General features: G+C 30.1%; 1 protein-coding gene across 1 annotated transcript in view; it reads right to left on the bottom strand.

Annotated features, from left to right (window-relative positions):
• Positions 1-16,385, bottom strand: part of LOC142317735 (ras-specific guanine nucleotide-releasing factor 1-like) — a 526,102-nt gene that overhangs the window by 16,959 nt on the left and 492,758 nt on the right. Inside the window, exons 24-26 of the mRNA XM_075354282.1 lie at positions 14,160-14,391; positions 5,309-5,488; positions 1,995-2,092 (exon numbers count right to left, since the gene is read on the bottom strand). Coding sequence (XP_075210397.1) covers positions 1,995-2,092; positions 5,309-5,488; positions 14,160-14,391 — 510 coding nt within the window. The remainder of the gene's footprint in view (positions 1-1,994; positions 2,093-5,308; positions 5,489-14,159; positions 14,392-16,385) is intronic.

Here is a 16,385-nt window from a genome sequence, read left to right as displayed (position 1 = left end):
TAAATAAACTAGTGGCTAAGTGTGTATTCTGCATCATTAGTAAGTACCACCTATCACCACAAGAATTGCTAGTATAGCACTGACATACAGCTGCTGTAGTTGTCTGCTATGTTGTAATATCACAGGAGAGTAGTAGAATTAAATAAATGAATAATATTTAGTGTAAAAAAGTATTTAAAGTGGTTACTAGTATTGCCACACAGGCGTGAATCAAATACAGTATGCGTGCATGCTTTAGTTAGAATTATTGAATTAAATAAACAAAAAAATATTATATTTAAACAAGTGATAAATATTTTTAATTAAGTTGTGTGTAATCTGTGCATCAGAAGAAAGCTGTGTGACAGAAAGGTCCTTACAACTGTGTTGTCAGCTTTTTTTTTATTATTTATGTTTAGTTTTTTAAACTATTTTGATAATTATTGTAATTATTGTTACAAGAAGTAGATTCGTTAAAATTCTTATAATATAAATGTTTTTTCATTGTATTTATTGTTATTATAATTCCCTAATTAGTTTACCTTTTTATTAAAAGTTTTTTTAATTTTTTTTTGTGCTTATCTTCTTCATTATCAATTAAATCTCTTATATACTTGTAAACTGTAAATTGTAATCCTTTAATTATTTCTAAATGTAGTAAATATAGTTTATTATTAATAATAATCTTAGCTCTATATGCTTGCTTAATCTTTTGTTTGATTCTGAATTTTTTGCATAATTCTCTTGTTTTTTTTACAGGTGTTCAATTTTTTATTTTGTATATTATGTTAAATAGATTTAAATATGTAATTTATATATATACATATCAGTAATAAATTCAAATTTTACTTTTTAACATAGAGATCAGTTTTAAAGGAAACAGGTTTATGATAGTTATTATGTCACTCATATTTCATTGAATGAGGAAGGAGCTTCATTGTTACAGCTGCAGTGTGTGGCCGAGCATTGTCATGGAGAAAGACAATGCCTGATGACAACATTCCTCTTCGCTTATTCTGAATTGCCCTTCGTAGACGTTGAAGAGTCACACAGTATGAGGCTGGAATAATGATGGTCGTGCCACGTTCCATGAATTCCACCAAGAGAACTCCATTCCGGTCCCAGAACACAGTAGCCATACACTTTCTGTTGGAGAAGGTTCACTTGAACTTCTTTGGTTTACTGGGAGAATGAAAATGCATCCACTGTTTGGACTGTTCTTTTGTTTCTTCAGTTTCAAAATTGACCCATGTCTCGTCCCCTGTGACAATTTTGTTCAAAAAATCTTCTCCTTCATTGTGGTAGCGCTGGAGAAACATTAGGGAGGTATCCATTCTCATTGTTTTGTGATGGTCGAACAGCATCTTGGGAACCCATCTCGCTTAAAGTTTGTGGTACTGAAGTCTCTCACTCACAATGGTGTAGAGAGCTGACCTTGAAATTTCAGGAAACGAATCACTCAATACAGAAATTGTAAACTGACAATTTTCTCGAATTGCCTATCCACTCACTCAACGAGATCATCGGTTGATACTCGCTTCCTTCCCTAACCGCCTGCATCATGAACATCTGTACGTCCTGCTTTAAAGTTCCTGCACCATTGTCACACTTTGCTGTCACTCATTGAAGTTTCACCATACACATTACTTATTCATCGATGAATTTCAGCTGCATTACACCCCTGAGCCTGAAGAAATCGAATTACTGCTCGCAATTCACACTTGGTGGGAGATGCTATTGTTGTAGAAATGTTTACGTGTTAGCTGGGTGTTCAGAACTAAACGAAGTGATGCGGCGTGATTGAAGGCCACACTAGAGACGCTGCGCAACACATATGCACAAAGGTTCATCCGATTTTTGCGCGGGTTTTTATTTTGCGACCAATCGCAACTTGAAAAAAATAACCCTCTTATATCACTATAAAAATATTAACAGTAAAGGATTTGTAAAATTAAATATTTATGAAATTTTTTCATAAATATTTAACTTTTCACAAATTAAAAAATACAACTTACTCGCATGAAATTGATATGAAAATCTGATGATCTAAGTAGGTCATTTGTTCAGCAATTTCCAGAGCAGAAAGGGTTTCTATGCTCTCTTTACTAGGTGTCTGTAAAAATAGAAACAGAATAAAAACACTAATTAATTAATTCATAATGGACTTGAGTCTAATTAATTAGTCATATATTTAGAAAAAAAGTCACACATTGATATTTTAAAAATCAAAATTTAATAATAGAATTATGTTTTTAAGGTAATATTTTTAATACTTCATCCAACAAAAAAAAAAATCTTCATTTTTCTTGCATATTCATATTTTGAAATGAATACACTTCAGCATTTGAATTAATCTTCACAGAATTTACATCTATGTTAGACAGTAATAAAAATGTCTGAATTACAATGTTTAGCCGATTCTAATTTTGATAAAAGTTAGTTTGTTTTGATTAGTCAGTTTTTAATTGTGTTAAACTTATTTTGACTCCAGTCTTTGACAGAGTTGCAGTGACAAAAAATATTTTCAATATTGCTTTGTTTGGTTTTGACAGTATCTCAGCCACATTTGAACATTGATTGATTTGTATTCAGTTATAATTATATCCTCTGAATTCTTTACAATTGTTTTATTTTTAATTATTCAAAAATTTTTGTGCATTTCAGGATTGCACATTTTCTACAGTTTATTGTATCTAATTATTTTATTTTTTACTGAAGATAAACATTTTTTGGCATATTTTATGCCAAAAACTGTAACAACAAAGACTTAAATAAAATGAATACATAAGGTAAAAGTTAGAAAAATATTTTTTAAATAGAAATAATACATTAAGTTTACATATTATCTAAACTGGTTCTGAATCAGTTGAAATTAAGGAACTCATCCAAATTTAAATAGACTTTTCTACAGAATTAGTTTTTAAAAAAAAAGGCTTTAACCTAAACTTACATGAATATGCTTCCAAGATCATAATAGCAAGGAAAATTTATTTTTAAAATACATCAGCCATATTAAGCTAAACTCTTACAATGAAACACTAGCCACTAGGCTAGAAGGAATTTCTAATCATCTCTATGAATACAGGAAGTGGTATGTTTTCCTATTCTTGGATATCTTTATAAGGAACCTTTCTATGAGGGTTGGCACTGTTTAAAATTAGGTTCTTGCTAGTAGTAACCAGGTAAAGCTAAATTTTTCATGACAAATCAACCTGTCATATTTAACAGTTTCTAACAGTATACTAAGCGTCTTTATACATAGATATTTCTAGATTTATACTTTTCTTTTCTTTAATTTTTCTCATATATAAATAAATAATTCTTTCTTTGTTTTTGTAAACATGGTTTTTTATCAACAGTGTTTTCCCTTGTATATATTTCTTCCATTTACCTTTACTGTGGATCATTTGACAATTAGTTGAGATACTTGTTGACTAATCCCAACTTTCTGGTAAATAGTTTCAATAATTATTAAAAGACATACAGAATAATCATGTTTTTAAAGAAAACTCAGATTTAAACCACTGATTGATGAAATGGACAATGACAATGAAAATGAGCAACTTTTAGAAAATTATGAATCATTTATAACCACAATAAATGATTCCTACAACTTAAATAGTTAGATCCAGAAGTGCATCATGACAGCAAGAATAATTACAAACAAGATACTGGAGAACCTCTAGAATTGAAAGGAAACGCAACCCAAATTATACAGGAGAGGTTCCAGGACTAATGGTAAAAGTTTGAAATTTGGAACAAGCAGGCAAATATTTTAGAACGTGCCTGATAATAAAAATGTTACTACTCTGTTCCGTGGGTAGATTGGCCTTTGCCTTTTACTGGGTAGACTGCCTTTACTATCATATGCAAACTGCAATTCTCTATTCTCTTCATGCCATGAGATACAGGAAATCTGGTCTTCCAGTTTTTCAAATAAATGTAATATTTCCTACCAGTTTAGATATTGGGTAAAGTGAATGTTACATAAAAAACTGATTGTCAGCAAAATGCCTGTTCCAGTAAGTAAACTGAGCTTTGAATCTTCATTATAGATGTAAAATTAAACAACTCTTATCAGAAATGACATCTGAAAGTTCAGCTATAACTTATGATTGCTTCCCAGTTACATCTCGGAATTTGGTCTATTCCTCTGAGAAATAAAATTTATTTTGAATTTTGCTTAAATATTTTCAAAAGATAAACTTCATCCTTTTAATCTACAAAAGATACAAAACAAACTTCCTAGAGATCTTTCTAATTAAATTTCTGTCACTGTTTAAATCTGTCACTGGATTCTGAAAAATGTTAATAATATAGATTCTACTTTGTTTACTGATGAAGTCAAATTTACTCGAAGCTGGATTTTTAATTATAAAAAACACATATGGAGTTATAAAAATCTACACAGCACCATCAAAACTGGATCCCAACATAGGTTCCAAATAAACATTTGGTGCCGTATTATAGGCAACAAAATATTGGGACTATTTATTTTCAATAAGAATGTTTTGGGTGCTTCTTATGCTTCTTACTTAAACTTTTTGCTTTTCCAGATCTATGTAGTGGTTAAACTCCGTCATTGCAAAGTGAGCTGATTTTTTAAGTCAATATTTCTAAGGTTTGAGTTCTAGTAAAGGCAGTTGTTTTTATATGGATATGAATGCTAGACTGTGGATACCAATTTTTTTGGTGGCTGGGTTTCAATTAACCGCACGTCTCAGGAGTAGTTGACCTGAGTCTGTTCCAGACTATATGTTTACCAGTACATTTTACACTTGCACTGCAGTTACTTCATGCCTGGCAAGCTGGTAGTGGTAACTGCATTTGCCTATGCACACACTCCCAGAATCAGCAGTAGTTGGAAAACTGGTGGAGAAAACAATTTGCCAGATCTACTGGAAGATGTTCCTCTGATAACAAGAGAGCAGATAATTTTTCAGCATGATGGGGAAACTCTATACTTTTTTCTAGCAGTTAGACAATACACAAAATATGCGTTTTTTTTAAACAACTGAATTGGTCGTGGCGGACTATCAACTGGCTTTTAAGGTCATCTTAACAACTCAGGACTCCTACTTAGAGCCAGTTGAAATCATTATTATATGAACAAAAGTGTAATACAACAGAAGTTAGTTATCAGAATTCTCAGTGCGGTACAAGTAATACAAAACAACTCTGTTGAAATTCAGAAAGCCACCAAAAACATCGTTTTTGGTGGCTTTTGTTGACACTTAATTTGAGTTCTAAGAACTTAAGTACTTACTTTGTTAAATGTACAATGTAAGCACAGTTTTTTTTTACAAAATAGATTTAATATAGAACTTACCATCGGAGGTGCTAGAAGAAGATCTAAATCTACCTTACAGCCTTCAGATTCTTCTTTAGTTAAGAGCCTCAGCAACTGAGATGCTGCTTTGTGTTCAGCAGGGAGTAAATTAGGGCTATATACAATGTCTTCCAAGAACTCTATTGTTAAATTCTTTAATTGATGGTTCAGTTCAAAATCCTTTAAAAATAAAAAAAAAATGATCAATAAATTAACATAAATAAATAATGCTGTAATAATCAAATAATTAAAAATAAAAATATGATAGTAATTAAGCAAGTTGCACACTAGTTACTGCAACATTTTATTCTTTAAAGCTTCAAGAACTGTAAATAACTTTCTTACTAAAATGACACAGCAATCACTGAACAATTCTTCAACACTGTATATAACTTCCCATCCATTTTTACTATTAATTTTTTTATCATAAAATTGAAGCATTTTTGCAATCGAATGTGAAAAAAGATAATCTAACATTCTGCTTATTTGTCAACTGTATGCTCATTTCATATTTTGAAAGGCACTTTTAGGTTCGATTCTAAAATATTTCTAGTAAAAAATGTCAAACGAGTTTAAATAAATGAGGCTCATCAACAAATATAAAGACTGATCAATTGATTTTTATCATAGACTTTAAAGAAAGGTTTTTGGGGAGAGAAGTTAAATTCATTCTACAGAGTTCAATTTTCACCACCCACATTAGAAGATAGTGGTAAAAATTAAAGCCTGCCATTTCTAAATAAAAAATTACATTTTCTCTAATCTCCTTTTTAAATGAACAATTGAAATTATAATACAACATTGTTTGTTTCTATTTACCTGAAACACTTCTGACCATAATTATTTGTTTTATCAGCATCATTTTATTGGAAGAAAGAACTACTATTTCTTTTTTTAAATAAAACAAGGCTAAGCTCTTATGGTTCATTATCAAAATTACATTGTTTAATATTCCCAGAGAACAATAAAATTCTCTGGTCTAACTTTGCAGAGAACTGAGGCCAATAATGAATACAAAGTTGATGTGAATTTGTGATGATATGAGTTTGCATTGAAACTTAGCAAGAAATAGCTGTTCCTATATTTTAATTATCTTCACTACTTCAATTGTAATTTTTTGGTTTAAGACACTGTAATTTGACCTGTCATGAGTACTTTAGAAAACAACTCTATTATTTTCCTTCTTTTACCAGTTTATTATTTGTATTTTTAACAATTGAAATTCTTAATAATTTGATACCTTTTCCAGCTTCATGAATTTTATTTATAATTTTTGGTTCCCTTTCTTTTAATTAAGCAAGCTGTTCTTTTAATTCCTGCAACTGTTCATTATAAACTGTTCTTTCTATGATTGTCAATTACTTCATTACTGTTCTTCTCACAGGGATCAAAAATATTAGAATTTGATGAAATACTAATGATGAAATAATAATTATTAGAAATTTCATGGGCTATTTTCTAATTCTGCCTTCTTTCATATCATTGTTGCCTTTTTTGTAATTGTGAAATTGGATGTTCAGATTAATTGCTAATTTTAAAGACTGGAATTATATCTGCTTTAATAATTCTAAAATATAATGGAGAATAATTTAACAAGTGGCATAAAGAATTTAGGGGAAAAAATTCAGAACAGATAGCTGCATTTTTATTCTGTTTTCATTTATATTTTCTTTCCTTTTACACACAATGGTCTATTTTTTAGTTATTATTAGTAATAATACCTAACCCCACTTAGTTTTTTTACTGGTATTAAACACCTGTGCATTACAAAATTTTGAATTTTCATTTTAAAAAATAAATAGTGTACTGTGTAAGAACCCAACAAATTGTAATTACAAACTAAAAAAATGTTGCACTAAAATATTTTTAGAATAAACAATAAATAAAAAATGGACAATTAAGAATTTCCAGTTACAACTCTATTATGCTATAGAATATAAGGTAAGCAATTAGCAATAATAACTTCTAGAATAATGACTACACAACTGCAATTTCAGCAAATTACGTAACAAGATACAACTGTTATTACAGTTGTATCTGAACAGATAATTCAGTTATTACAGCAGTAAACTTAGACTAACTTATTGAATAAATAATTTATATAATCCATGCTATTAATGAACGATTAAATAAATAATGAACCCTACTCACTATTGCTACTAATATTTTTCACCAATAAATAATATGAAGCAGCGATGAAAGATACACCACATTGAAAAGAAAGACGTGTGTCTTTTAACAAGTTAAAAATTATGTCTTCATTATTTTAACTTTTTTTTTTTTTTTAAAAGACAACACTATAAAAATAATAACAATGAATTTATTTCATGTATAAAAAGATGATATAATTATTATTTTATGGATTCTAACTCAGTGTGGCATCACTAGCAGTCGAATTCTCCCTACTTCATGCATATGGTAGACCCTTACCTTTTTCCATTATGGTCCCTACCCCCTCTGTGCTTTCGTATACTTTCATTCCCACAAATAATTACTGTAGGAATAAATTTCAATGTTTGAATTTTAGATTTCTAAATTTAAACAATATGCCTTTACATACCTTAAAGAATTTACATTCAAATCGATTTACAAAATATTTAACAGGTCTATTAATTAAACTGATGAGATAACCAGATCATCATTTCATCATTCTTTTATGTATTAAGCTCAAACAGTTTTGTCAATATCAAATTTTTGTTAGAATTTTTCACTTTTGCTTAGTCTTTGTTCATTGTAAATTTCTATCCAGTGGTTAATTGTTAATATCAACATAATTTGTTTTACTCATTTCAAAATCAACTAAAACATGATGAAATAGACATTATCATTATATTTTAAAATGTCAACTTTTTGATGAAAGGTTCATTTATTTGAATAATATTTACTAATTTAACACCGTAAATCAAGTTATATAATCTGCCATCAAAAATACACTAAAATCAGATCAAGCTTAATAGATAAAGTTTATGTAAGTAAAGGAGTCTAATGAAGTTGAGTATAAGTTTAAATATAATCTTTGCAAAGAATAAATGTAGGGCTGATTTGATTAAAAAAATCATATAGTTTAGTTTAGAGGTATATTTTTTATTTTATTATTTATACAGTTCACATTGAATTCTAATAAGTTTAAAAAAATGCTACTAAACATCATGCAAGAATAATCTTTCATATATCATATGTACCACGTGTAGTGAATAATTATTACAACCTATATTTAAATTCGTAATAGGTAATTTGGTAATATAATTCATAAATATATTAAAAGATGTAACAGAGCTAAATAAAAGAAATGAGTTGATACAAACAGCACTTACTGCCCTTGAGATAATATTCTAATATTAGAACTAATGCCATACTGCTGATTCTTAGGATAAATGAACAGAGAATTTTTCCAGCTGACAGTCAAGTTTTGGCTTTAATGGATGCAGTTTCTCCCTTTTTTCACCACTCTATAATTGCCTGTTTGAGACTGGGGTGTAATGGTGCACCCAAGTTTCATCGCAGGTCATGATTCGATGCAAAAGAGAATGAGAATATTTTCAGCAGAGGCATTTGTCCTTGGACAACATTGGTGACCTTCATTTTCAACTATTTCTTGTCCTTCCAAAAACTGTTTATGCCAATCACACACTTGAATTTTTTTAAGTGTGCTGTCCCCGAACTGTGCCTTAAGTCTTCTCAAAATTTCACATCCTCTGCCTACATACAACACTGAGAAGCCACGCCCCTCTCCGTTAGCCATGCATCAACAACAGAAATTCCAGTTTATATTTGATTTACCCTCATATAAAAATATTTTAGCTCAAACACAGGAAATTTAATAAATTTTGGTTATAAAAAGACGCATTTTCCTACTGAGTTGAGGAATTTATGTAAAATCATTGTTTTATAAAAGAAATGGCTATATTAATTTGTTGTTTTACGCGCTCTGTTTCAGACTTTTTTTATGGCTATGTCCACCTGAATTCAAGATACACTAGTCTTGCTTTCTCTGATTAATAATTTTCTCTACAAAGTATAAAAGTATTTTCACTGTAGTGAACACAATGAAGGTATAATTCATAAACTAAATATCCACTGTTGGTGCACAATGATGACGATGGATGGTGATATATAATAGCAAATTTGGCTCAAAGAAGATAACACCATTTCACTTTTCATTTTTAGTAGCTTACTTGATATGGAATCTATTATTTTAGAATGGCAACTATTTCATTTTTAGGATTAATTTAGGTTTCATGTCATGTTACCTATAACCATTAAGGCTATGATATCTAATATACCAATAGAATGTTAAGAATTGGCAGAAGACTAAAACGTAATTTACATTATAATTGCTTACTTTACACAATTCCATACAAGCTAATTTATTATTCATGAAATTACAAAACACCGATAAAATTTAATTCTTGGCAGTATTGCTACCAGGGATTTTATCTCGAAGCCACCATAAACTTATTCATTAACAACACGTGAGAGGTAAAAAAAAAAAAATATTTCTGTATTATGTAGACTGAACAGTACAGATTCAGAAATAGTTTTCAGAAAGTAATGAAAACAAAAATTTATTTGGTCTCAAGATAAGAATTATCAAATGAAATAACTGTGGCTAATGTAAAATAGATATTGGATGCTTATTAGAACTTATAAAAATTGCTTATAAAACTGCTTATTATAAATGAAGATTTGCAGTTCAAGTTAGTAATACTCTTCTGAAGATAAACAGAGAATGTATTCGCTTAAACAAAAGCAAGCTTTGAGATGGATATACAGTACTTTATTTTAGACATGTTAGAGAAAACAATAATGATGATTACTAAAAATTGTAACCACCACTGATATCATCAAAAAAGTTCACCGAACAGTACTGGACAACTGGCGAATTAAGGCTAGAGAGATAGCAGAGGCTATGGGCACATCAAAAGAATGCATTAACTGGTGTTTGCCATGCATTAACTGAATAACTGAATATGCTTAAGTTATCGACACGTTGGGTGCCGTGTTTGCTCACTTTGGACCAAAAACGCATTCGAATGAACATTTATAAGGCCCTGCTGGAGCAGTTTAAGCAAAACGAGTCAGATTTTTTATGTCGATTCATAACTGCAGATGAAATGTGGATCCACCACTACACTCCTGAGAATATACATAAGTCAAAACAGTAGTCTGCAAAGGGTGAACCTGCTCTGAAAAAGGCAAAGGTGGTTCCATCAGCTGGGAAGGTGATGGCGACTGTTTTTTTTTGGGATAATAACAGAATTTTGTTTATTGATTATCTTAAAAAAGGTAAAACAATAATGGAACAATATTACGCATCATTACTTGACAAGCTGAAGGCAGAAATTGCAGAAAAACGACTACATTTGAAGAAGAAGAAAGTGCTTTTTCATCAGGATAATGCACCTGCTCATACTTCAACGGTTGCCATGACTAAAATTCACAAATTGCACTTTGAATTGGTTGACCACTTACCACATTCATCAGATCTGGCCCCAAACCGACATTTTCTTGTTTCCTAACCTTAAAGTTTTACTCGGAGAAAAGAGATTTTCATAGGACAAGGAGGTTATTGCATACATAAACACCTATTTTGCGGAGAAAGATGCCAGCTACTATTTGTAAGGGTTAAAGAAGTTAGAGCAATACTGGAAAAGTGTATTGAATTGAAAGCAGACTTTGTTTGTGGATACCGGTGTTCTTTGGTGGTTGGGTTTCAATTAACCACACATCTCAGCAATGGTCGAACTGAGAATGTACAAGACTACACTTCATTTACACTCATACATATCATCCTCATTCATCCTCTGACGTATTATCTAAACGGTAGTTACCGGAGGCTAAACAGGAAAAAAGAAGACTTTGTTTAAACAGAAAAAATATGTTTTTCTATGTTAGGCTCAAAACTTTTCAGAGAATCTAGGTACATACATTTATAGCAGCCAGACATTTTGTCTTAAGATTATACTCATTTATAAAATGTCCTGGCAAAAAACTACCAAATCATGTATCAAATGATACAAGTATTATATATAACAAAACAATAACTCATTGTGCATCTTTTGAAGGCATTTTTATGTTATTAGATAAAAAATTTTTTTTTTCTTCAGTATAACTTAATTTCATTAACCAGGCTAAGCCGTAAAGAAAAAGAAAAATTATGTTTAAAAAATCAACAGAAAAAAATTACTTTTACTAAGGTTAAAAAAAAAAAAAAATAGTTGACAATGATATAACTTATTTTTTATTGGTGCAAATTGTAATATGATGCTACACTTCAAATCATTCAGGAATTAAAAAATTCTTTTTTCAAAGAATCTGTTTTCAGAGCACTGAATAAAATGGAAGTGTACCAGATTTTTATTGTTTACTAAACAATACAATACCTTAAAGTTATGCCAATTTAAAAATCAATCTCACAATCAGCTAAGAATAATACTACGGAATCACTGAACAAAGTTATGTTACTTATTTATATTAGGCTGTCAAACTATGAAATAAGATAATCTGAACATTTATTAATTTTATGTAAGCTTTTTAAACAAAATAAGTTTCCAAATTATATATATATATATATATATATATATACACATCTTTAAAAGATGTGTTTAAATATCTTTCAAGATCTTTAAAATAATGTGCTATACAATGGATACTACTGTTTAAAATATTTAAGATTCTTTTGCGAAGTGGGAGCTCAATTTCAAAATATCACTTTCACTAATAATATAAATATAAGTAACTTATAAATAAAATATCCTATAGTTTAATGTTTCTCTCTTAAACAGCTTCATTCCAACAGGAGTGGCAATACTTTTTCTTCAACTGAACTAAATATGTAAATATGAAACCGGAATTTTTGTATAGAAAATACACGTTTATTGTATGAAAATGATAAAAATATTTCATTCAAAATATTGTCCATCGCTAGTTATACAGTTTTCTCACCTCCCTGAAAATTTATGAATGCCACGTCAAAAAAACTGTTGCTCTATTGAGGCAAACCAGTCATCAGGCCATTTTCATAAGTAGTAAAGCACTGCTCAGCAAGTGCATGTCCCATCGATGCAAATAAGTAGTAGTTGGATGGAGCCAAGTCTGGTAAGCCATATGTGAAAGTATTTCCCAACTGAACACCTCAATTGTTTCTTTGACTGGTTTTGCTGTGTGTGATGGTACATTATCATGAAAGAAAATTACTGTGTTGCCTTTTTTGATAATCTGGTTGTTTTTCACACAATGCTTGATTCAAATCGATCATTTGTTGTCAGTAGCGTTTAGTATTAACGGTTTTGCCCGGTTTTAGCAACTCATAATAGATCACACCCTTCTGATCCCACCAAACACAGAGCATTGTCTTATTTCTATAGCGATTTGGCCTTGAAATTGATGTCGATGGTTTGCCTGAAGTTACCCATGATCTTTTATGCTTAGGATTCTCAAAATATATCCACTTTTCATCACCTGTCACAATTCAATGGAGAAATTACTTTCTTTTGCACCTGGTGAACAGCATTTTGCAAGTGGTTTTCCAGTTTTCTTGCTGTCTTTCATTCAGTTCATGTGGAACCCATTTTCCTATCTTCTGGATCTTTCCCATGGCTTTCAAACAGAGGCAGCTTCTCGTGTTACATTTAATTGATCTGCGAGTTGCTGTTGTATTTGAGCATCATCCTCATCCAACAATGCTTGCAACTTGCTGTCTTCAAATGTTTTCGGTGGTCTTCCACGTTCTTCGTTTCTCACATCAAAATCGCCACTTTTGAATTTTTTAAACCACTCAAAGCACTGTGATTTACGAGCATGCTCAATAAGCTTCGACAAGCATTCGATGCCATTCTGCAGAAATTTTCTTTAAATGGTAACAGAAAATCAATGCTGTTTGCAAATCGTAGTTTGTAGGTACAAAATTCGACATGTTCAACGCTAATTAAAACTATGCTGTTGTATGAAACTTGTATTGCTATGAGTTGAAAATCTTTGTCAGCTGTCAAAGAAAGAAAATGGTGCCAATGATGTGGTTTGACGGTAACTGCATTGACAGCTAGGGCCATCTATAGGCAAATTCCAGTTTCATATTTACACACCTGGCATATATGACCCATGCAAGCCTTCTTCCTTCCTTAGCGCGGTTACAGTGTAAATTATGACCTCATATTTTTACACAAATACTACTCTAAAACCAAATTGTCACAATCCAAGGTTTGCATTTAGTTGGAAGTTGGACTTTTGAATACAATAACGATTATATAGAATTGATATTATATCAAAAGAAATGAGACAGTAGTAATGGTCCAATATAAATGTGAGCATACAGATAAACCCAATATTAGTTGAGACTACGGACTAATTCTACTACAAAATATATTTGGGAACGGGGGAGAGAAATTCTACCATAAAATATGCTTTGACCACCTGTTTGGTGTAGAAGAAAGAATGCTATATCAAAGTGATGATTACACTATAAAACAAAATATAAGAATCTGTCACCTTATTGAATTTCTAAAACAGAACATTATACTCATTTATCAAAAGGTTAGAAAATAATTTATAAAATAAATTTATTATGTAGAAAATACCTTAGCTCGACATTTAATGCTTTAGTGATGAGATTATAACAAACTTGAAAATTGAAGCCACACTGAGTAAGTATCAGGCTAGTTACACGTTACGCCACATTAACCAAATCTAATTATAAAATTTTAGAAGTCTTCTGCCTTCCAAAATTTTATAATTAGAATTTAGTTGATAGAATTTAGATAATTTGCAACAAGCTATATCTAAAAAAGTAGTGACTGGGTGTTACTCTAAATAAATCAGTACCCAAAAATTTATATATACATGAAGCACACACCTGACCATGTTTTGATATCCAGTGTTTTAAGACATTAAGAACTCTCATTGTAGCAGCAGTTGACATAACACTTTCTTTTCTTCTGTTTCTATCACGATCTCGACAACTACCACTACGAACACCTGCTTCACTACCTCTTCCACCTCTTTGCTGAGAAGTAGCCATATCCCTAGGATTGCTTGAAGCTGATGTGGCAATTGCAAATGCAGCTGCTGCAGTTGATGTGCTACTCCTGTGAAACATTTTTAATGCAGTAATTTTGTCAAAGTCATTTTTCAACAGAATAAATATAAAATGTGGAAAATTCACACTACTGAAAAGGGGAATAAATACACCTAACATTTAAGCTGAGTCTAAAATTATAAGTAAGATAACTTCAGCAGAAAAAAACAAAAATTACAGCATCTTTTAAAAAAATAATAATATATAGCATCATTAAAAAACTCAAGTAATCAGAATTTAATGAAAGTGAATCAAGGAGTTGAGAAAAAAATATTTTTTAAATCTCTAAAAATACAGCCTACCTAATATAATTCAGTTTTAAAACAGCCTTTTTCTTTGAAAACGATTAACTTTTCCAAAACACACATTTACCAATTATGTAAAATACAAATCTAACTTTATTATATATTGGTAAAGAATAAGCTTAGAAAAAACTGATCTTATCAATATCATGCTGGAGTCTAAGACTGAAACTGGACCAGATTCATAAAATAAGAGCCCATGATAAAAGCAAATGAATGGCATGTCATAATTAGTTCTTGGGTATATTTTTGGGAGACTGATTGACTCATTTAATGTACTACCTATTTATAAACTCTTATGTATTTTTTTTATGTCTATATTTCAACACCACTTCCAAAATAAAGTAGCAGTTTTCTATTCAGTAATTTAATCTTTATGCTTCCCTGTAGAGAATAAATAATGGGAAAATAAGTAGTTGCTATACAATCTCTGTAGGAGATCATAGGGTCCATCTTTCATGGAAAATATAAATAGATGTATTTTTGGGTCTTTTATGAATCCATGCACAGTAGACACCAAATGCATAGTTCTACTACACATTTTGTTCTTATTTTAAATATTTTTTCTGAATTATAATCTTAAAAATCAAACAATTCTTTTGTTAGAATAGGCTTTTAGATTAATAGAGATAGTAGTTAGAAAAAAAATTATTCACTTGCATTGGTATATGCTGTAGTGCACCTGCAGCACAAAAATCCACACCAAGACAATGAATTAAAATCTACAAGAAATAGGTACTTTTATCAATATAATAAATGTTTTTAAAAGAACAGATTTTTTTTAACATCTCTATTATTATTAGATCACATACATAGTATTATAACTTCAATTAATCAAAAAAAGCTGAGTTTTTTGGTAGTAGACATGTGAAAATTCAGAACACAGAGAACCACACAAAAATTAAAGTCACATATATATATTTTCAATAAAAAAGACTTATAGGTCAATGACTTAATTTGATTGTACATAAATTAGGCCAAACAATGTGATGGACAAAAAAAATCATAATCCTTCACTTTCCAAATTTTTGAGTTTATCTCAAGAACTGATAAAACACTAATTAACAATATTCAAATTTGCTCTTTCTTAGAAAACTGTAGTTCATAGAACGTCCTAATGTAGTCTTACCTTCACCTGCTCCAGGGCTTCCCGTAAGACCTGACAATCCCTTGAACTGGGAGTGTGGTTCAGCTGCTGGCACACATATACCTTTTCAAGGCAGAGCATGTCAAGATTATTTGTTTCTTAGTTTTCTAAAATGTTAATTTTTAAATAAAGATTTTTATAGTGAATAATAGAATCATTTGATAATATCTTATTTACACATAATATGGAAACTTATATAATTTCCAGTGAAGCAGTCTAAATTTATTTAAAAAAAAAACTTTAATAGGTTTATAACTTTATTGAAAATTTTTCTACTTAAATCTAAGTAGTAGTCCTTAAATTCCTGAAATTTTATTTCAAATATTTATCTTATAGTTTTCAAACTTAAGAGTCTTAAGAACAACTTTCTCATAGAAGTTTTATTTAATTTAAACATTTTGGAAGATTAAGCTGATTGTCTCCTTTTTCAAATTTTTAAATTGTTAACTTTTTTTCTTTTTTGAGGTAGACAATTTTTTATGGTAAAGCAATATTTACCATAAACCTACATAATTAATTCTCAACAACTTTCTCAAACATATTAAATTTATAAGT

This window comes from Lycorma delicatula, chromosome 1 (assembly GCF_047948215.1).
Source record: "Lycorma delicatula isolate Av1 chromosome 1, ASM4794821v1, whole genome shotgun sequence".
Lineage (NCBI taxonomy): Eukaryota > Metazoa > Arthropoda > Insecta > Hemiptera > Fulgoridae > Lycorma > Lycorma delicatula.
Note: the sequence above shows the minus strand (reverse complement) of the source record. Positions and strands in the feature narration are given on the sequence as shown.